General features: G+C 35.0%; 1 protein-coding gene across 2 annotated transcripts in view; it reads right to left on the bottom strand.

The window, feature by feature from the left end:
* CNTNAP4 (contactin associated protein family member 4) overlaps nt 1-24472 on the bottom strand; it is a 243585-nt gene that overhangs the window by 144235 nt on the left and 74878 nt on the right. For both annotated transcript variants that reach the window (XM_034410059.3, XM_034410060.3), the window contains exon 3: nt 13023-13216. In XM_034410059.3, the coding sequence (XP_034265950.2) occupies nt 13023-13216 (194 nt within the window). The remainder of the gene's footprint in view (nt 1-13022; nt 13217-24472) is intronic.

The raw sequence follows: 24472 nt of genomic DNA, 5'->3' as shown, positions 1-24472 counted from the left end.
TCCTTTTATGTACACTGATAGCGTATGCACCAAAGACAAATTCCTTGTGTGTCCAATCACACTTGGCCAATAAAGAATTCTATTCTATTCTATTCTATTCTATTCTATTCTATTCTATTCTATTCTATTCTATTCTATTCTATTCTACCCACTTCCTGGTTTATGCCTGAAAATAATTATTATGGCAATACTTGATAATGATGGTAAAGGATAATGATCTAAGATCAATAAGAAATTTATACTTGTGAGGATTAAGATTTAAATTTTTCCTTTGCCCAGCAGTGAGAAATTCATGCCACTTCAGATACTGTTCAAAAATCCCTCTCAACATGCTGGCTGTGTTATACTGCAAGATCTGGAAGGCTACAATTTCTCCAGCCTTGAACTTCAGAATGTTCTGAAGTTATCAACTTCTTTTGATCAGTTTATCAGTGACAGTCATAGATTCTTTTAATGTGTGCTTATAAATGCAATTATGAAGAATGGCCAATCTTCTAAACTACCAGCAGCAACTTCTAAGAAGAGAAAGCATAGCAATTGACAAGCTAAGATTCTGAGCTGTCAGATTAGAAAATTTTAACTACTTTGTTGCTAATTGATGACCGAGGAAGATTCTCAGGCAGAAGTCCTCACAGCTCAAGGTTCTGCTTTTTAGAGATAAACAGCCAGCTTAGTATATAGTATAAGAAAGAAGGAATTCTCACATCAATGAATATAACTGGGAAAAACAGATATGGATTCAACTCTCTTTATACTGCTGTTTGGGGTACTGAGACAATTTATGTGAAATGCCAATATCAATATATCTATTGATATTCTTTTACTACTACTCAAAGATAAATGGTTTCACCTATAGGGAAATATAGATATAAATTACTTTCTAAAGGAGATCTCCTCAGGCACTTAGTTCAATATGTGGACAGCTTTAAACTGGATGAAAACCAGATACACATATGCCTTGCTGGCTGCTGCTTGATCCGCGATCTCCATGCATTTAGCCAGCGGTTTTAAGTAAAGTAGTATTTCTGTTAACTTGAGGGAAGTTCTCTAAATGTTTTAAGATGTTCAGCTACATGGGTGACTGTTTTCAGGTGCTAGGCACCATGAAGTTTTTATGGTAACATATCTGCCAAAAATAAACAGAGCAATAACTGGGAGATGGGTAAAATCTCACAAGATAAATAGTTTATGAGATTACAACGTTGGCCAGTTCTGCTGTGCCCAGTTTGAAACTCCCTGTGCATCAATGAGTGGCTGACTCACCTCTGCCCACTAATCTGTTTAGTTCAGTACTCTGGCTTGCAATGATTCTCCAGGCCTTCATAGAGGAATCTGTCTCAGATTAAAAATGCTAGACCCCCTAATTTGCTGTAATATACTTAGAGAAAGGTTATTGTTAGTGGGTTTCAGATGTTTCAGAACACGAAAAGAATATTAGCAAATATTTGGGTGGTAGGACCATAAGCAATATGATTGCATGTCTGTGGAGATTCTCAGTCATCCAGATCATGGTTGTCCCAAAGGTACTTTTTTAAAGAGTCAATTGGGCTTTCTTTGTTTTTCCTTGAAGACATTTTGCTTCTCATCCAAGTTTTGAAGAAGCTTCTTGGATAAGAAGTGAAACATCTTCAAGGGAAAACAAAGAAAGTCCAGTTGCCTCTTGAAAAAAAAAAAACACCTCTGGAACATACTTGCATATTACAGTTATTCCTATGGATAATGATAAATTACCAGCAAAATCGTGATTTAATGAGCAAGAAAATAGATCCTTGTAGAGTCATCTCCCATATAGCTTTGGATCACAACCTTTAAGCTTATTTCCAAAATAGACAATATTGTCAACTATATCACTGATCTTGCCATTCATCAAGAAGTGGATTTCATTTCCAATACTCTTTATCAGCTTGACAGTTATGCAATTGTGTCCAGGAAAGAAATTACTGATATATTTGATCTGTGAACTTTTAATTCCTGTAAAGCATGTGGCTCCATAAACTCTGGAACAAGATAGATTTAAATTCATATTATAATCTTTGTTGTTAAAATTATAATTCCATAACTATAAATGATAACAATCTATATTCTGTTATAAAATGAATGGAGAAGACATTGTTTGAAAAATGATCCATATCAACTTTTTTGAAGCTACTAAAATTACTAGATTTTTCTAAAAATACACAATTAGTCATACAGCATTGTTCAGACTGACTTACTACTGCATTTTTTGAAAAAGAAAAATAATTATAAAACAAAGGAACTGGTTGCAGAAGTACTATCTGAAATCATTGTACTCAATTACATTTCTTATAATGAAAATGTAAACTTTTCCCTTAAGTTTTGGTCTTTCTCTTTAAGCTACTTTTGTAAGAATAGCAGCTTTTATAGGTAATAAATAATAAAACATTCCTATTGAAGTGGGGTGATTCCATTTCAGTGATAGATGGTTTATTCCTCACTCATATTTATTATCAATTATACTTTTCTCCTCTCTACTCCACATAAGATTAGTTGACTCAAATGGGAAAAGAAATTCTATTAAAACCTGAGTGGAAAGAAGATGCTTTGACAAAATAGAATCAAATATTTCCCTGACTGATTCTTAACAACTTTTTGTCCTTACTATAGTAGACATTTCAATTGCTACAAAAAAGTGAACTTTTCCAGTTAACTTACTTCTGGAAGTAGATGTTTCTCTGAAAGAAGAAAGTCTATACTCATTTGTAACCCTTAATAGCTCTACTTGAAGATCTAAATTCCATTGAATAATTTGTAAGCAAAGTAATGGATATCATATAACGAATAAAATAATATTTTTTTAAAAAATGTGTTAAGTGCTCTCTCTCTCTTTCTCCATCTCTCTCTCTCTCTCTCTCTCTCTCTCTCTCTCTCTCTCTCTCTCTCTCTCTCTCACACACACACACACACACACACACACACACACACGCACATAAACATACTAGATTAGAGAAACAGTGTCATATGAATGAACAGACTCTCAATATGAGATACATAAACAAGGGGAAATAAAGGCCAAATTCATTTAGAGGAATAAAGGAAGTTCTCCTCTTTATAATAATGATACTTTTATTAAAAGCATTTCAAGCAGAAATACCATCTAATAGCTGCCAGAGAGGAGCAAACCAGTTCAATTTGCCTACTAATCAGCAATTACACTCTTCTGTGATAAGGTAGAAAAGCAGGCAGTTGTGCAGATTTTCAAAAAGCCAGCCTATCACATCCTCCTAGTAGAGTAAAGAGAGTGATGGAAGGATGATGATTCCATCAGGCATCACACTTTCTATTGTGAGAGTTATTTCTTACACTGCTAAAAGGGGTATTATTATCAAGTGTCATCAAAAATGACAATATGTAAAGTGGTTTTCCATCCCCAAAGAGGGAGTGTTCATACGCTGCATAGAACTAGCCAAGAGTTTTGCCTTCCTAAAACTTCATAGGTGTCTCATTTGAAAGATGACACTTAGTAGAATATTAGTGTGACAGCTTTATCTGTCCTTCTAATAAATATCATCAATCTGAGCTATGTATACTTAACCATATTCTCTATAAATACTTATACTTAACATATACTTAACAATACTCTCCTGAGTTTGTATTCCATGGATGAACTATTTCTAATTAATTGTAAAGAATCTGACATCTGTCAGTAGGGTCCCTACTTGTTTTGAGGGGAGCAAGAGACTCCATGGTTAATGCTGCTTCCCTCCTCAATTTTGGGTATGCTTTATACAAAGCTTCAGAATAGGGCATGCTACCAAGAAGTATGAGTATAGCTACTCATATATTAGTGCTCAACCCAAGGAACAGTAGAGGGGATCAAGAAATGTTTCTCTCATTCTGAAACTCTCAAGATGCTACCAGACCATAAGTGCTAATATCACAGAGCCTTGAATTCCAAGTGATATTAATCTCAACTTTTAAGCCAATGCCACTTGAAAGAAATTAAGTGAGAGAATATATGCAATTAATTTGAACTGAATTTAATCAAATATAAAAGCAATTATCTTTAGAAAGGCCAAGATGTTTCCTCGAAAAGTGTATTTTATCAGTAATCACAGCTGCTTCATCAGAAAACTGTAGCATAGTCAAAAGTGTTCTAAAAATAAAAAGTTACAGAGAAAGTCCCAATAATTTTACACCGGCAAATTATTTCCCATTTTTGTTAATAATACTTCAAGGGACGTGTATTGCTCTAGACAGTTTAGATGATAGTGAATCCAGTCTAGGATGATTAACAAAATAAAACTAAGAATAAAACTGTTTTAAATGTCCCCATTGAAGTTAGTGAAACATAGTAAAGAGAAAAGTATATATTGACTTTGGGATTTATATTAATAAAAACAATCAAGTATGCACTTAGAATTGTTTATTTTTTGCCTCTGAGTATCTCAGAAAATTGATTAACAAAAGGTAGTGAAGCCTAGAATTTATTAGATTTAATCCAATATCGGGTACAAATATTTCCTTTTTTAATAAAGTCCACACGAAGAATAATAATTTCATGTTAATAATGCCCAGATGAATATAAATTATCTTCATGCAGTGTCCATACAGAATATGACAAAGTATTCCTGTTAGTTACTTGTGTAATCTGATTCACATAACTCACATAATTCACATAAAATTTTAAGCTCCTTTTCCTACATGACAGCAACCAATAAAAAATGAGTTCACACAACCATGCCTTCACCTTGTTCACACATCAATAACATGTAGAAATGATCCTGCCCCAAATTACAAAATTCTCTGTGTCACAATCTAAGAACATCTAAAGGAAATCACACACAAAAGGGAGTAATTCTGTGCTTGTGTTGAAACAAGGGGCAAGACAGCTTGAAATTAGAAGGAGAATATTAAAATGATGCCACCTTCTTACTAAGGATTTTAAAATGAACTCTGGATATGATAGTTTAATAGATTCCTGCATTAAGGAAAGGGATTGGTTGAAATAATCTCAGATCCCTTTTAACTATCAGCTACAAGTTCTCTGCAAAGTGTTGGTATTTGTTATTAATGCATAATTATTAATTAATGCATGTTATTAATGTATTAATGCTGGTTTGGGTCATCTGTTAACAAAGTGTTTGAGTTTGTGACAAGCCTCATCTTCAGAGAAAACTCCTGTTGAAGGAACTCAGGATGACATTTGCTCTCTCTCCCACCCCCTTTATTCTTCTTGTTTTGGGGAGCTGTAGAAAGAAGAAGGGATTAATGAAAAATGACTATATATATAGCTTTTGGAACAGAGATCAGAAGCAGCTTCATTGCTTTCATTATCCCCAATGTTTCACTGGGGAGAAACTATACATACAGGAGAAAACAGTCAACAGTTGTAGATGTATCTTCCCAATAAAAAACACAATCTCTCTCTTATCTACAGGTATCCTGTTTTGGCCATGAAAAGAGATTAAAATAATTGATTTGCTAATCCTTTTCTAACCATTCATATTCTTCTATTTCTGCAATACCATTTAGTTGCATTTAAGTTTGTCAGATGTAAATGCCTTATTCTCCAATGTGTAAATAATGTATATATGGAACATCAGAGGTTAACTTATTCTTTGGACTTTAATGTATTCATAACTTACCACTCCCATTCATAGCTCCACCCCTTGTATATATAAGGAGCCACCCTCACCATTCTCGTCGCTTCTACCTTGAATATTCAGTGAATATAGAATGCCTATCATAATTAAAAAGAAATATATTTAAAGCTCTAACTCCTATTATCTTTATTGAGTCTGATCCTGAAAATATTGCAACAAGCTGGTAGCAGAGGATGGTTAATTGACTCAATAAGTAATTAAAAATGTCCAAGAAAGATAGGCCCAACACCAGGGCCTACAGCAAAGAAATAGAAACTGATCAAGAGATGATCAACGAATCCACCAATGCGATTTCGAGAGAATCCGAAGAATACACCACTGAAGAAGAAGAACTAATGAGTGAAAATAATGACCAGAAAGAAATCGAAATAGAAAATAACGAACTCAGGTCAGAGATATTAAAGATACTAAAAAGCCAAAAGAATGATGAAAGTCTCATCGCGGACCTCCAGGAGATGCTGAAGAACAGCGGAGCAGCGAGAGAGAAAAACGTCATTAAAGAAAAACCCAAAGATCAAAAAATCGTAAGTGAGATGACTACTGAGAAAATAGTTGTTAAAAAGAAAAGATGTGATCCCGCGTGAAATTTTGAATGGCAGCCATCTTGGTTTCAACGAACTTCAAAAGAGAATGGAGCAGAGCCAATCAAAACGCTCAGTTCAAAATTTCTGGCGCGAAAAACACTATCAGACGAAGAAAGTGAGAAAGAAGTCTCAAACTCTTCAGATGATCCAAAATCAGAAAGTGAAGACGATTTAACAAAATCTCAAGTAAAATCAGCAATGAAAACGCTTTTTGCTGCTTTTGGGCCAAGACTGAAAATTACCAAGACATCTACGAAGAAGCAAGAAATCAAACCGGCGACTCAAGACCTGCACGCTCCCATCCTGACTTCGAAAGCGACGACGCCCGAGCCCAGAGAGCCATGCCGATTTCGCCCTACACCACAGACAAAATCGAATACCAACGCACACAAAAAGAAGAAAAGAACCGTCACCACCACCAGAACCCCAAAAACCGAGCCAGAGACCGACTCATCTGAGGAGGAGCGGATCGAGAGAGCTGAAAGGGAGAGAACCTTCCACGACGCCACCAAAGAAGAAATGAGCAACGCGCATGTGCGAAACTACGTAGACGACCCAGAAGGACTTGAACTGGCCAGAGAACCGCGCAGACTCATTGCAAGCATCCCAATGCCGTTCTGTAATTTCCTGCACTTGAGAGATCACGGACTGCCCCAGGTTGTAAGTAATGGACAGAATAATATAGGTAACTTACCCAGTGACTTCCCAAAACTTAGAATTGATGGCATTAATTTACAAGAGTGGTATCAACAGCTTCAGGTTATTTTCATGAAAGAAAATTTACTATTCTTTATAACTAGCCCTCCAAGAAGACCTTGGACTTTAAAAATAGATTGTTTACATCATAGAGCATTTTTCATAATAATATCTAGCGTGTCTTCTGCAATGTATCATAGCATCAAACCAAACCTAACTGTATCAGAAATAATTCAATGCATGTTTAATCTATTTCACAGCGATAGCGTAGCTACAACCACAAGAATGTCTAAGGATTTCTTTTCCTCTAGAGTAAAACCAGGGGTTTCTATAAGTGAGCATTTGATAAATCTAAACAAAATAAGAGCTGAGCTACAATTGAGGGGGGAAGTGATTTCAGATCAAACAATGAAAAGTGTTATTATCAATTCACTTGATCCATCATGGGATAGCTTTATGTCACACTTAGATACCATTAATTTGGGATATTTATCCATAGAAAGTCTATCTAACAAATTGATAGCAGAAGACAATTCAAGAAAAAATCGATCCAGTAACCAAACAGACCACAAACCTTTTAGGAAAGTAGTCTTTCAAGATAAACATAATGAGGCCTTTAGATGCTACAATTGTGGATCCAGGGAACATAGTAGAAGAGACTACCCCAAAGTCTCAAGAGAGAGACATAGACCAGAATATAGGAGCAAATATAATTATAGACAATCTTCCACAGATAGACACAAATATAGAAGCCCACCAAATTACAAAGAAGGTAGAGGGAGTAGAGAAAATTCAAAAGAGAGGAAATCTGGGTCACTGAATGGGCTAAATAAACAAGACAGCACCAGAACACAGCAGGATGAAGATAACAATTGGCTTATTGATTCTGGTGCAACAAATCACACCACCAACAACAAAAGTATATTATCTTCATTTATAGAAGATAAGTTTGTGATAAAGGTAGCTAATCAAGAAAAGGTTCAAGTACTAGGCAAAGGAAATGTGACCTTGCCTGGTCTAGGGAAAATAGAGGGGGTATTATTAATCCCAGAAATACCTCACAACATACTAAGTGCCATAAAATTAAGCAGAGAATCTGATATCAATATAGTTTTCTCAAAGGGGAAAGCAACTATAGAAAAGAACAAAACAAATGTAGGTACTGTAATGATAAAAGGAGGTCTACCCTATCTGATAACTAAAGAAAGATGTTTACATAACATTGATTCAAATATGGAAGATTGTATTGAAGCAGATGATGAAAATGTCAGTAACAGTGACAATGATGAGTGTAGAATAACTCATGATCACAAAAATACATACAAGGAAAAGAAACCAAAAATAGGTAAACCAATTCATGATGAGTGTGCTCACATCTTACACAGGAAGTTAGGACATGCAAGCTTTCCTGTAGTACAAAAAATGACTGAACACGCAGAAGGTGTCAAAATAAAAAATTGTGAAAATTATTTGGAATGCTCAGTATGTAAGTCCACCAAACTAAAAACCAGTCCCAGACCAAAAAAATCTAACAGATCAACTAACAATATTTTTGATTTGGTACATATGGACTTAGTTGGTCCATTAAGTCCCTCAATTACCTATAGAAAACGTTACTTCCTAACAATAGTGGATGACTACAGCCGATATGGTTTTGTTTACACATTAAAGCACAAGGATGAAACATTTCAGAAATTTAAGGAATTCTACAAACGTATAGAAACACAACATAATATCAGAATAAAGCAAATTATGACAGATAGGGGATGTGAGTTCATGTCTAAAGAATTCTCCCAATGGTTAAAGGATAGAGGAATGTTACATTTCACGTCCAATCCTTTTTCCGCATTTCAAAATGGAGTTGCAGAGAGGAAAAATTCCACACTACAAACCATGATTAGGTGCACATTAGAGGATGCTGGTTTAGGCAAACAATTTTGGTCAGAGGCATTACATTATTCGAATTACACTCAAAATAGAACCTGGTCCAGTATTGTGAATAAGACACCATATGAGGTGATGTACAATAGAAAACCCAAATTATCACACATGCACATATTTGGAGTCACTGCAGACGTACACATACCTAAACAATTGAGGAGAAAGGGAGAAAACGTATCCAGGAGATTAAGATTCATGGGATACGAAACTGGAACCAAAGGGTACAGATTTATTGATAGTAATAACAAATTTATAGTATCCAGAACAGCTGTGTTCCATGAACAGGCCAATTGGTCAAAATTGCACCTTAATGAAATATTTCCTAATAAATGTAAAGATACGATATCTTGCGAGGAAGGAACAACAGAAAATCAAAATATTAACAAAAGTAAGAACAAAACCAAAACTTGGACTAATAGTCAGCATAAAATAAAGACAGACACATTAACAAAAAAGGAAGCTAGATATTTGCATGATAACCATAGCAAGCCTGAAAGAACTATTAGAAACAATAGAAACCAAATACCAAATAAATACAAAGATTACATAATGCATATGAATGGAGAACAAATAACACCTAATACATATGAAGAAGTATTGAAACTTCCACATGAAGAAAGAGAAAAATGGGAACTAGCTATGGAAAGAGAGATGGAAAGTTTACAAGGATTAAATGTATTCACACCTGCGATCGCACCTAAGGATAAAACAATTATAGGTACCAGGTGGATTTATAAAATTAAGAACTTAGAAGGAGGCAATACCTTATACAAGGCTAGACTAGTTGCACAAGGCTATGCACAAAAATATCCAGAAGACTATACTGATACATATTCACCCACAGTGAGAACAGAGAGTGTCAAAACAGCCCTTGTAGTAGCATCTGCACTCAATCTGGACGTATTCCAATATGACATACAGACCGCATACTTACATGCAAAATTAGATAAGGAAATATATGTAAGAGCACCACACAGTCAATACACTAATAAGAACGAAATTTGGTTATTAAATAAGAGTCTGTACGGATTAAAGCAATCCGGCAAAAGATGGTACGATTGCTTGGTAAAAGTACTTAAGACCATGGATTTCAACGCCACCACTGCTGATAACTGTTTCTTTGTAAAAAAGAGTAATGATCATATTGAATTTGTATTAATTTACGTGGACGATATTTTATACATTGGAAAGCATAAAGAGAGCAGGGAAATCTTTGTAAATAAGTTAAATGAACACTTCTCACTGAAATCTCTGGGTAAAGTGAATAAATACCTTGGTGTGCAAATTAACAAAACTAAAAGGGGATTCAAACTTACACAGAAAGATAAAATCATCGAACTCCTAAACAAATGTAACTTAAATAATGCTAAAACCTGTGACACCCCTATGCAAACTGATTTTCTTAGAAACACTGATGAATCTTCCCCTGAGTTTAAAGACAACACATTTTACAGATCAGTTATAGGTTCACTCCTTTATATATCTAATTGGACTAGGCCAGATATTGCATTACCTCTCAATCTATTGTCAAGATATGTTAGTAAACCAACCTTGTATCATTGGGAAGCTGTCAAAAGAATTCTAAGATATCTGAAGGGTACATTAGATTTTTGTTTAATGTTGGAACCCAATAATGACAGAGAACCAAAAATTACTTGTTATGCTGATGCAGATTGGGCTGGTGATACATCATGCAGAAAGAGTACTTCTGGTTATGTTTTTCTATTGAATGATTGTCCAGTTTACTGGTATACTGGTAAACAAGAACTAGTAGCCACTTCTACTACAGAAGCGGAATATGTTTGTTTGTCCAAAGCTGCAAATAACCTTGTATGGTTCAATGATCTGATCACTGATGTTTGGAAGAAACCCACCTTACCATTTATTATGCATGAAGACAATAAAGCGGCCATTGAAATATCCAGATCCGATGCAATTGGACAAAGGTCCAGGCATATTGATATAAAGTTTAAGCATGTGAGACAACTGTCTCAAGACGGATTCATTAAAGCAATACATTGCGATACTTCTGAACAATTAGCTGACATATTAACAAAACCCTTACCTTCTAAACAACACAAATATTTAACTTCTAAATTATATGTATTATATTGTCCTGAATCAGAATGTAATTGGTGTTGTGTAACGAACCGGCATTTAGAGGGGGATTTGTCAGATGTAAATGCCTTATTCTCCAATGTGTAAATAATGTATATATGGAACATCAGAGGTTAACTTATTCTTTGGACTTTAATGTATTCATAACTTACCACTCCCATTCATAGCTCCACCCCTTGTATATATAAGGAGCCACCCTCACCATTCTCGTCGCTTCTACCTTGAATATTCAGTGAATATAGAATGCCTATCATAATTAAAAAGAAATATATTTAAAGCTCTAACTCCTATTATCTTTATTGAGTCTGATCCTGAAAATATTGCAACAAAGTTTTCATTGTAATAACTTTAATTTGCTGTTTTATACAGTAATTCTTTTAACATTTTGGATCCATTATCCAAATAAGAAAAGGTTACTCTGAAGCTTCTTCTAAAAATTGGTTGCAATTTCCATACTTAAATTATGTAATAACTTATTCAATTATAAATTGTTGTATTCAGTGAGTGAATGTATACATCTTTAAGGCGTTTATACATTACATTATCAGCTATTAATTACGCACAAGAGCTTATAGAAGAAATAGTTAGCTTATTCTAGGCCTCGGGGCTGATGTATTTTGTTCAGAATTCCAAATGAAACTAATTGAAAAATATCACAGTAGTAAATTGTTAAGCTAAATTATTCAATCATTGAACTTTACAGATTTTTTTTTAAAAAATGAAATTATACACTAATACATTCCAGTGAATTCAGACGTAGTCATTTGAAACTAATGGGGCAAGGTAGTTGTGACAAATCCAGTTGTGTCTGGATTCAACCCAGACTATTTAAAAGTTCCCTACTTTCACATAGACAATTAAAACTGCTACAACAAAGTCAATGTGTGAACTATAACTGAAAATCTTCCAATAAGATGAAACTAATCGGATGGTTCCTAAAAAGAGCAAGCAGGAAAACAAATACACACAATATCTCTCAAATGATATGGTAGACTTTCTACTGCAGCAAGGCATTTTAAAATATATGGTGAACAAACACAGATAAAAACTACTAAGATGAGTAGTATTGCATATACAACAACCTTCGAGACCGACTTCTGCTACCAATAGCCTCCCACCGGCCAGTCCGTTCCCACAGAGAGAGTCTCCTCAGGGTGCCATCAGCCAAGTTATGTCCGCTGGAGACACCCAGGGGGAGGGCCTTCTCTGTGGGAGCCCCTGCCCTGTGGAATGAACTGCCCCCGGAAATGCATAAGATCTCTGACCTCCGTGTATTTCGCTGTGCCCTCAAGACCCTGCTGCTCCGCCAGGCTGGGGTATCAATGTAATGATTTTAAATTAGGTGTTTAAAATTTTGGGGGCTTTAAATTTGAGCTGAAACTATTTAAATAATTTTAATTATTTTTAATTGATGTTTGTCTTTGTGCTTTTAATAGGCTGTACACTGCTCTGAGTCCTCCGGGAGAAGGGCGGTATAGAAATAAAATTATAATAATAATAATAATATAATAATAATATAACAGAGAAAAATATCTAGGTATGTTAAGGATCCTAATATTTAGAATTAGAGTGATATTGTAAATATTCGGATAATTCAAATTCACAGAAAAAATAAGACTTTTCCTCTTTATTTTTATAAAATGTCTATATTATTATGTTTTAGGTCTCTGTTTCACTAGTTTCACACAGGTTTCACATTGTTTCACACGGGTGTCAAACTTGATCACGTCATGTGACGTATCGTGACGTATTACAATGTTTTTTGCCTTTGCAGAGCTTGGATGGGAGTGGTCTACATGTGACGCATCCAGCCAGCGAGCCACCAGTTTGACTCTCCTGCACTAGTACCATAATGATTTCCATCAGCACTGAATGTTACATGCATCAGGTTTTATATAATGTTGGCTTGTGTTTAAAAATGTCCATATTGGTATCTAATTTGTGTCTAAACTTAAAACTGACCCCACTGGATCATTTTCTTTCTTGATCAAATATATTACAGAAATGCATCCAACTGTAATTTTGGTTGACTGAAAAAATGACCATTAAATAAACATACCCAAATGCTTTCCTCCTGACGATACTGCTTCCAGTTCCTTCCACTATCACTAAACATTAGGAGGTAACTGGTTACCCAGTTTGAGCTCCCATATCCACCTTGCGTAGCAACAGCAGTAATTTCAGTCCTTTCACCAAGATCAATCTGGAGCCATTGGTACTTATTTGATGCAAGTGGAGTCCAACCACCAGCGCCTTTAGTGGTAAAAATAAGAAGAGAAAATGAAAAGAAGAATCAGTTTGCAGCAAAAGCATGGAGATGTGAGCAACGATATTAAATTGACATTGTAGCTGAACCATGCATAAATTCCTGGAAAATGCATATCACTCACTTCTACAGAAATCTGAAAATGTTAACTAAGAAGGAAATAGATTAGGCAATAGATTAGTAGTGAACAGAAAATTTGTGTCTCCATTAGGCCAGTAAGAATCATTGAAACTATCTGTTATTTTGTTTTTAGTCTAACTTTTCTCTGGAGCTCAAAGTGTATGAGGAAGTTCTTTCTAGGTTCAAACTTCATCATGAACCAGAATCAAATAAAAATACAGACAAAGCATGACGTATTATTTTCTTATGTATACCTCAAAAACAATCAAATGTACAGTTTAATTACCTTGTCCTATAATAGTAATATTTTTAAGGATGTGTCCTTGTGGCAAAGTAACAAAATTTGGCAATTAAATAGGTGTCACTGACATCCATAGCTGCTAATTTACATAAAATTCTCTCCTCTATTGCACACATTTGCAAAATGAGAAATGAGAAAACATTTGTGTCAGACTGAAAAAAAAAATGTTCCCTTGAAAATCAGTTTCACCTGGCTTATGTATGCTTAACTTCTGTGACAATGGAATGCTGTTAAACCTGCCTTCCAGAATTGCTAGGGAGAAAGCATTAAAACAAGCTCTAGAGAAGGTCTCTCAAAAGATATATTATGCAGGAGAAAAGAGTTATATTGCCAGAATGAATTTTTGGGTTCTTGAAATGGTTGATTCACTATGGTTTAGCTCAGTTCATTTTGAAGCAGAATATCACCAATGAATTGTTTCCTTGGCCTGATTTAGCCCTGATATTAAGCAATCTTACTTAATTTTATCCATATAACAAATTTCCTATGTGATACTTTGTCTAAGGACAAAAACCAGTTTAAAAGAGAGATGGCTACTTAAAAATGAAGAAACATGACAAATTGATTCAAAATAATTATTCTTTAAACTGAAGGTAACTGATGATACTCTGTCTCCAAGAATATTATGTTTTTGAAACTCTTAGCACTAAACTTTTAGAATTATATGTTGGAATCACTTACATCACGGGTGTCAAACTCAAGGCCCACAGGCCCGATCTGGTGCATAGGGTGCTTAGATCTGGCCCATGGGGCTGCCCTGGAAACAGCAAACAACCAGCCCACAGTGCCTCTGCTAGCGAAAATGGGTCCCATTTTCGCTGGCAGAGGGCTGCAGAAGGCCATCGTGGCTGAAAACAGGGCCTGGTGGGACCGCACATGCTCCCCCCCGCTCCGTTTTCACTGGCAGAGCGCTATCAAAACAAACTAAAAACAAAACAAAAGGAGAAATGTTTCCCCTTTTCCATTTGAGCATCCAAGAAGGGACAGGAAAGGAGAAAGGGAAAGAGGAAGACAAAGAAAAAGAAAAAGAAAAAGAAAAAGAAGGAAAGATGGGAAGAGAGCAAGGAAGGAAAAATAAGGAAAGGGGAAGGAAGAAGAAAGGAGAAGAGGGAAGGAAAAAGAAAAAAGGAAGGAAGGAAGGAAGGAAGGAAGGAAGGAAGGAAGGAAGGAAGGAAGGAAGGAAGGAAGGAAGGACAAAGAGATTATAATGAGAGTGAGGGAGGGTCTGGGGGAAGTCTGCCTTATCACTTGGCCACCACAAGTGCCCCCGACATGAGTGATGTCGAGCTGGACACGTCCTTCCCAGCCCCCCCACATCCGAGATCAAACACAACCCTGATGCGGCCCTCAATAAAATTGAGTTTGACACCCCTGACTTACATGATAGAATGAGAACACAGAGGAACCGAATAAGCATTAAAAAGGATATTTGAATAGGATGCATGTAGTGCCTTATTTCTGTTTGACATAATGCATAGAACCACACAATTTCTAGGATTTACACAAAATTGTCAGACTGCTGCAGTAAAATCAACAAAAAGATTGTGGCTCCTTGAAATCTCTCTCCCTCTCTCTCTCCCTCCCTCTCTCTCCCTCCCCCTCTCCCTCTCACCTCCCTCTCCCTTCCTCTCCCTCTTCCCCAGTCTGCCTCTCTCCCTCCCCCTCTCCCTTTCTCCCCCTTTCCTCTCCCTTTCCCTGTCCCTGTGTGAGGGGAGTGGGGGTAGGGGGATGCCTGGAAAGTTTCTTATGTTCACAAATACTTATATATTTGTATGTATCATTTGCACTGCTGTGTACATTGTACATTTATCAAAAATAAATATATTATACATTTGGTAGTCTACAAATTGACACATGACCTGAAATTATAGATTTAAATTAATGGAAGAGTGTAATGGAAATTCTGGTTGAATGTTTGGAGGAAAAAAAACACTGACTCTAGTTTTACAGCAGAATCAGTTACTCAGAGGTGAGATCACCTTTGCTGAAAATATTGGACCAGGAAAATACGCATTAACAGTATTGCGTATATTTTAATTTGGATTCTTGCATGAATAAAGGCATTGGAAACATGGCATAAACAGTGTCTTTCAAGTGTCAGATTTTATGGAAATAACTCAAAAACTCCTAAGCAGACAGGCTGAAATAATACCAGATGTTCATTCACCATTCATAGCAGGCAATCACATTTCAGACAACAGTGGCAGAATCAGTGATTCAGCTGTACAAAAATTAATAAAAGATGTGTGGATACTTAAATAATTGTTTAGTCAATAAACACAGTCTAAACAATGAATAGCCTTCATATAACAATCAATATACCTCCAAGCCAGATGTTTATAAATGACATGCCCATAATTTACTTCTTAAAGTTATTTAGCTTCAATAAGCAACTTGGAAAAATGAAATCACACTATGCAATTTAAATATTCGCAATATCTTTATCTTATTCTTCCTTCCCCAGGTTTATTTATTTATTTTTATACCGCCCTTCTCCCGAAGGACTTGGGGCAGTGAACAGCCAACAGATAAAACACAAGAAATACAAAATTTAAAAACAGTATTAAAATCCAATTAAATTAATTAAAAACACCCTTGTATTAAAACCCATAATTAAACAATTTGAAAATTAAAACAATTTAAAAGAGTTAGGCCAGCCCGGCTTGCTGGAATAAAAACTTCTTTAGGGAACGGCGAAAGGTGCAAAGATCCAGGATCTGCCAGTTGACATTGTTTGACCGACGGCACTCTGAGGAGCCCCTCTCTGTGGGAGCATACTGGTCGGTGGGAGGCTATCGATGGCAGAAGGTGGTCTCATAAATACCCAGGTCCTAAGCCATGCAGCGCTCTAAAGGTGGTGACCAATACCTTGAAGCGCACCCAGAAGACCACTGGGAGCCACTGGGAGGTTAAGTTCAGGAATCACAGATTCATTCTCTCTACCACCCACCCCTCCAAACAACCTATGTTTTAGTTTGAAAATGAAAGACTGATACAAAGACTGAAAATGAAAGACTGATACAAAGTTATCATGGCTGAGCTTTTTAGACAAGATTAGGCAGTAAAAAAACAAACAAACCAATTTCTACATAGGAAAATATTTGTTCATAAAAACATACGTTTTTATGAACAAGAAAAACACTACAGAAGGGGGGGGAAAGAGAATGTAGAAGGAAAGATACAGTGGGGAATCTGGCTTGTCATGTTATATTCATTAGAGAAAGAAGAGAGAATATAATAAAAAAATAAAGAAGTAACTTTTAACCTTGATTAGAACAAGCGTAAACAAATTTAATAACTCCTAACCCTTATAAGATAAAAGAGATATTCATCCCATATCCTATCCTTTATCTGTAAGAAAATCCATAAAACCTCAACTTTTCAATCCTTTTCAGATTGAAGAAGTCTGTAAAAGTTTGCCAGAATGCTGCAACAAATTGTCTTATTTTAACCATGATTAAATAAACTAAATTTATATTCCTTCCTTTTACTTCTTAATATGTGATGGTGATAATGTTATCCATTCAGTCCTGTCTGACTTTAGCAATTCTATGGGCCAGGTCTTTCCACATAGTCCAATCTTGCACAATGCTCTGGCTGTTGCCAGCTTTGATGGGGTTTTAATACATATTGAAATCCAATATTTTAATAGAACTTTATTTCTCTTCAATTCTTTTAACCCATCACACAGATTTCTTCAAAGCTTTAATAGCCTTAAAGCCCCTCCTCCCAAGTCATTCACCTGGTTTGTCATTTATATTTCTTCTTTAATTTTTAAAACTTCATCCAGTTTCTTTTGTAAATGGATCCATTTCTAAACCATTTTCTCAGCCTTTCATTTATAGTTCAGTTCGCCATACCTCAATCAAGTTTCCCATCCAAATATATATTTTAATAAAAATGTCAGAAAATTAAAACAGATTTTTTTTTTTTTTTGCACTTCATCACCACTGAAATATATCCATGGATTACAGGAAAGATTAAAAGTAGTCTTGCAAAGTCAGATGACAGCAAAATCAATAATTATTTCAGTTTTTTTATATTTCACTATAAATGGCAATCTTTAAATTTAGAACAACTCACAATAAAATGATTTCATTCCAATCCAGAAAATATAAATGCTTCAAAAGTTTTTGAAAACTTTTGAAACTAAAAAAAATAAAAATACACCCTTAGGGATAGCATACAGTTTTGTGTTCATCCAATGTTTGAAATATTATGTGAATCAGCTATTAAAAATCTTGGAGTTGTTTATTTGTTTTCCCCGAAGACTAAAATTTTTGCCAATGTGCAAATAGATTAAAATCAATATGCAGGTGCTTAAATAAAAGATGCAGAATACATAAGGGAACTTTCTTTCCCACTGTAAAATGTACTAAATCTTCCCCTACTGCATTATACATATTGTATATCTCTGTACTTAGTTTTTCTAAATCCAAAGTATTCCACAAATTTTATCAAAAACAAAATCAATCAATGGCAAACTAGATAATGAGAATGATCTAAAAACATTGTCCCAGTCCTTTTTGCTGGCAGGTCACTGGATATCTATAGAAGACTTGCTAACTTCATTGCAATGGCCATCATTGGATTTTCTTTTAACTGTTTCAATATCATTGATATATTTTTATGCAAATCTTTTCAAAAATATTTGATTATCTATATTGGTTTTCCAGATTTTTTTTTCACCTATAAAATCAATTAAATTAACTATAAAATCAAATAATCTTGCAACTAAGACAAGAAACTGATAAATAATATGGGTAAATAAAAGAAAACATAAATAGGTATTATAAAGGAGTTAAATCTTACCCAATACACAATAATATTACATTATCACAATTATGTATCAGATCCTCAACAGCCACTTTGTTTACTATACCTAAACCGATTACTATTTAAGTACAATATTATGTCTCATACATCATGTGAAAGAGATAAAGTCCTACCATTGATTGTATCAGACAGATACCCTGTTTCCCTAAAATAAGACATCTCCTGATAATAAACCCAATCGGGTTTTGAGCAAACGCACTAAAATAACCCCCCCCCCCCCCGAAAATAAGCCTTCCTGAAAATATTTAAATGCATGCACAGCCGGTCCCAGCCATTTTCTCTGGTTTCCTCCACACGCCACAAAATAATAAAATCTCCCCAAAAATAAGGCCAAGCGCTTATTTCAGGGCTCAAAAAAATATAAGACAGTTAAAAAGGAACATTGTAACTTGCTTTTTGTTTTGGAGAATTGTGAATTCTACAGATAATAGCTGTGGGACTTTGTGGAGGAGGTTTTTTTTTCTTCTTGTCTGCAGACAGCCTGACTTTGGTGAAAAGAAAGGGAAACTATAACGGAACTCTTATAATTGGTATAATAATAAGTTAAAAACTGGCGCAGGAACAAGAGAAAGAAATGGCGCAGGAACAAGAGAAGGGAACTTGATGCATTTTATTTGGCATAGAAATAAGAAAAATATTTAAAATGATACATGGAGGACAGAATTTGAAGATATTGAAAATGAAATGAAATATATGTCAGCAGGCGAGAATATGAAGAAATAAGGTATACACGGCTGGAAAAAGAAAAATAAGATTAAAACAATGTGATTAAAAATGAAAAAACAATGTATAAATGGATAGTAATAATAAAAAGGAGATTTTTATAGATAAATATGGATGAATAGCAATATGAGAAGAGTAATATAAATATATGAGAATAATAATAATATATGAGAAGAAGATATATAAAACTGAAATACGATGGAAATTAGAATATAAGAGAAATATATTATGTTAAAAGGAATTTATAAATGCAAATAAAGATGTGTTTGAAATAAGAACTATGTCTCAATGTTAAATTGTCATAAAAAGATAATGATAATATGATTAAATGTGAATAAATAAAGTATAGATGGATGGTAACAACAGAAAGATGATTATGCTGGGATTAACAGCAAAATTAAGATGATTATGCTGGGAGTATCAGCAAAAAATGATTATGCTGGGTTTAACAGTAAAAACAAAGATGATTATGCTGGGATCAACAGTAAAAATAAAATGATTATGCTGGTATTAACAGTAAAATTAAGATGATTATGCTGGGATTAACAGCAAAAAACAAAAATGATTATGCTGAGTATGACAGCAAAAACAAGGAGGATTATGCTGGGATTAACAGTAAAAATGAAATGATTATGCTGGGTTTAACAGTAAAAACAAAGATGATTATGCTGGGATTAACAGTAAAAGATGATGATTAAAATGAAGATGATGTGCTGGGATAAATAGTTAAAGATGTTTGTGCTGGGATTAGCGGTTAAAATAAGATCAGCAATGAAGATTATTATATCGGGAGCAATAGCTAAAATATTGTTTAAATGCTTATAATAATTGTAATGATTTCTATTTTCAAAATATATTCATCTAAGCAAAAATAAAAATAAAAATAAAATGATATTTGGTTAGGATTTAAAGATTTAAGTAACGGGTTTTTGGGATAAAAGCATTGTTAAATAGATAGAATTTAGGGAAATTGAGTTAAAGATTAAATTGTGTTATTTGAAAATTAAGATTTGTTAGTAATTGTACCAATTTATGAGCGGATCAATGCTTCATTTTGAAAAAATGTATTTTATGTTTATGTTTTAAAAAATTCAAAAAAATTTTTAAAAAAAATTCAAAAAAAAAATATAAAACAGGATCTTATTTTGGGAAAAACACGGTATATTTTACTTCAGTGGTCTTAATTTCTTACCTTCCAGTGTTAAAATTTTTACCACTCAGAATTTAAAGAAATCCAATGAGAAGATCAGTTATATGTTTGCCACTTGGCTAAATTGTGTGCATCCATACCTAATATACAAAGTTTTATTCCTGCCAATAATATCTTGTCAAAACATTAATCAGGCTAACTAAAGGGGGTACATTATTTCAGTTTTGTTTCAATGAGGCTGAATCAAATGTTTCAAAAATGTGTGGAAGCACAAATGAAGCATCTAGCTTTGACTCATTTGAACAGTCCATTTTAATTGGTATGATTGCTTTAAGACTGCAGTTGCATTCCCATATATTCCAAAGCACTTCTGAATTAAATCCAAAATCCTGCACAGGCTAAGTTTCTACATTTCCAAAGTTGGAGGAAATAATCATTTATGTTGTCTCTAAAGATTAAATATAATCCCATATCAACAATAGTTAATATTGATTTTACATTGAGTCCACTAATTCTGTCTCAAGATTCTTTAAACTGTTGAACTCTGGTTCTAATTCCCAGATGTACTCCTGAGGAATTCTAGGAGTCCACTCAGTGGTGGGCTGCTGCCGGTTCAGACCAGTTTCGGCAAACTGGTAGTTCCAACCAGGGCTGGCCCTGCCCACCCGCCCTGGTGCTATCATGCCATATATAATCACTGGTTTTTCAATGCCACGCACATGCATGGAAGGCTTGCACTCACTTTTTCGGTTCCGGCCAAACTGGTTGTTACAACCGGCAGCAGCCCACCCCTGAGTCCACTCATCTTCAGTTTGCCAAGTTTGAGAAACACTGCATTACTGTTGTGACCTACGCTTGCTGAGTCATTACAAGACACAATTACTCCCAAATAAACCTATTTTATTGTAACAGCTGAGAATTACGTTCATTCCCAGCTGAGTCTCAATTAGTTGCAAAACAAGTTCTTCAGAAAACGTCCTTCCGGATAATCATCAACTTTTATCTTCTTTGACACCCTGCCAAAGGCCTTACTTGGCGAAACCCCACAAAGTTCAGAAACAAACAAGAGATGCCGACTGGAAACTGAGTTAGCAATGTTATTTTCCTGCAAAAAGGCCCAAGTGCCTTTGTTTCTCTTTTAAGCCTTATGGGACGGGCCAATCATCTCCTGGCCTTACTCCCGAGTCATTCCTTTTGCTTTAGCTGCTCTTGTCTTCTGGCAGTTCTGCGCATGCGTGCACTAGGAACAGGCTCCTCCTGTTCCTCTGCCTCTCTGCTGTCTGACTCTGTGGGTTCACTCCCAGATGGCCCTGGCCCCATTTCTGCCTCCGACGCAGAGCCCTTGTCTGGGCCTTCCCCAGACTCCAGGACTGGCCCATGTCAGCCGCCTCACTGTCCCCAGCCTCCTCACTGTTCGACTCTTCTGCCAGTTCCTCAGGCTGCTGGCGGACACTTACTTGATTTAAAATTCTGGTAAATTTGACATTCTGCATGCTTTTCTATTGCTTGCACTGGTCATATTCCCTAGATAGTTCCATAGACTAACATGACTATGATTATTTTTCATTTCCTGTATCTACCAGAATCTCACTCTGATCTTAATCACAGGACTTTCCCAACTGGGATGTCTTGTTCTTTAACTAGCCATTTGATCGGCTAAAATCAAAACATTTACACAAAATAACTACTTGATCACTGACTATTGTGACTAATGCTGAGAATATTAGTTGCAATTGTTAGCATTGTTCATACAAGTATTTCTAGTTGTAATTGACTTGAGTTGGTTGCACAAATCTAAACAGAATGCAAGAGCTGAAAAGGAGCTAGTTGATCAGGAAAAGTAACAACCATGGATTACATGTTGAATCTGTGTGTGCTTTCAATATTGCCATCCTGAATAAATAGTAGTAGTCAAAGTTCCACTGATTATGTGATTATTTGATAGTACTAAGCTGAGTGGGTTGCTGATGTGTTGAAAATTCTTTGTATGTCTACTTTGTTAGAAGAGTAATATTACAAGGATTTTAAAAATATTGGTTAAATTATTTCTTATTACACTACAGGTAGTCCTCAGCTTACTAGTCCTCATCTAGTGATTGTTCGAAGATACAACATCACTGAAGAAAGTGACTTACAACCATTTTTCACACTTATAACCACTGCAGCATCCCTATGGTGATGTGATTGAAATTCAGACAGTTGGCAACTGATTCATATTGACAGTTGCAGTGACAGTTACAGTGTCCTGGCATCATGTGATCACCTTTTGTGACCTTCTAACAAGCAAAGTCAATGGGGAAGCCAGATTCACTTAACAACTTCAATGATTCATTTAACAACTGTGGCAATAAAGGTCATAAAATGGGGGCAAAATTCACTTAACAAATGTCCCATTTAGTAACATCAATTTGGGGCTCAATTGTGGTCGTAAATTGAGGACTACCTGTATTGGTTATTGAAGTTTGCCCAAAGTTTGGAGAACCGTAGCTTCATGTTATTTCAAGATTTTTGGGTGGGTTTTTTTTTTTTTTTTGCATAAAGATTCCAATTGTCCTTACGAGTATATTTAATATATCAAACAGTGCAATCTTGTTATATCCAGATTTGGTGTCATAATTTGCAGACAATATATCACAAAGTCAGATCTAACCTTCTTTAAATATCATATTTCCATATCTAGAAGAGCATTATTGAATAACCTTCATTCAATTGAAAAACACCACACTATTTGCTTCATCTTAATAGTCAAAGTAATAAAAATGTAACCTATACATGCCTGATCCAGTACGCGAACACTTGTCCTACTTGTGTGCACAGAATAATTGAGACAGTAATAAACCATCTTTTTTTTCTTTTTCTTTTTACTCCTAAAGACTTTCCCACTCAAACAAGAATTGTGTAACTATATTGTAATCGGATCTATATGAAACAATGGCTGACAGAGTACATAAAAAGAGCAGAACTCCGGAAACATTACAAAGAGCAATAAAAACTATTGTGAATTGGGCAGGTTTTCTATCAGAAGAGCACAATAAAGTAGAATGAATTAGGAGCTAAGCGTTCTGATTTAGAAAGAGCTGAATGAACCCTATTCATATTTCACTCCACTACTGAAATTGTCTTCTGCTGCAGAATGGATGGCTTAAACATGGCTTTGGCAACAACATGTACCATCTGGTGAGAAGACTGTAATCCTTTTTCATTAAGAAAAGGATCTGACTACCATAATCTATTATCTCAAGGTTGGAACACTGACATGAGTTCTATGTAGAATTTCTCTGGCCAAATGTTTGAATCTAAACTTGGTTCATAGCATAGTGATGCAATACTATTTTCCCTCTAGCATATTTGAAGCTTGGAGATAACACCTCAATTCATCAAATCCAGAATTGTTTGTTTGTTTGTTTATTATTTCCCACCTTTATTTCTTTTACAAACAACTCAAAGCAGCAAACATATCCAATATACCTTTCTCCTACTATTTTCTCCACAACAGCAATCCTATGAGACTGAGAGAGAGTAACTGGCCCAAGGTTTTACACAGCTGACTTTCATGGCTAAACTGGGACTAGAACTCACAGTCTCCCACTGTCTAGCTTGACGTCTAGATAAACTGGCTACATACTATACTTCAAAGATCTTGGAAATCACCTTTTTTGAAAAAAAAAAAATAACTGAATGCAAATATCTTTACATGCTATCCAGAAGTGGTATTCAGCCAGTTCAGGTGAAGAGTAAATGTAAAAAAATCAAAACTGCAAGAGAGAGAGAGGAGGGGGGGAGAGAGAATAAGAATAAGAAAAAGGAAAAGGAAAAAAGAAAAAGAAAAAGAAAAAGAAAAAGAAAAAGAAAAAGAAAAAGAAAAAGAAAAAAAAGATTCAAAGAAGTAGCTTCCAAACTTCTTTATAACAGTCATCAATGAATTTGCCATTTATCTTCTCTTTCTAAAATTACATCCTGGCTCCGTTCTTTCAATTTATTCCTTTCTAATAATCAATCCCATAAATCCAAGTTCAACTTTTCCCTGTTTTCAGCAAAAGTCCATAAAGGGTTTCCAATCACTAACAAATGTACTTATTACATTTTTCAAAAGAATTTTTACATGGATTAAAA

Source organism: Pantherophis guttatus, chromosome 2 (assembly GCF_059756535.1).
Source record: "Pantherophis guttatus breed Tessera chromosome 2, ASM5975653v1, whole genome shotgun sequence".
Lineage (NCBI taxonomy): Eukaryota > Metazoa > Chordata > Lepidosauria > Squamata > Colubridae > Pantherophis > Pantherophis guttatus.
This window is presented reverse-complemented; position numbering and strand designations above follow the sequence as displayed.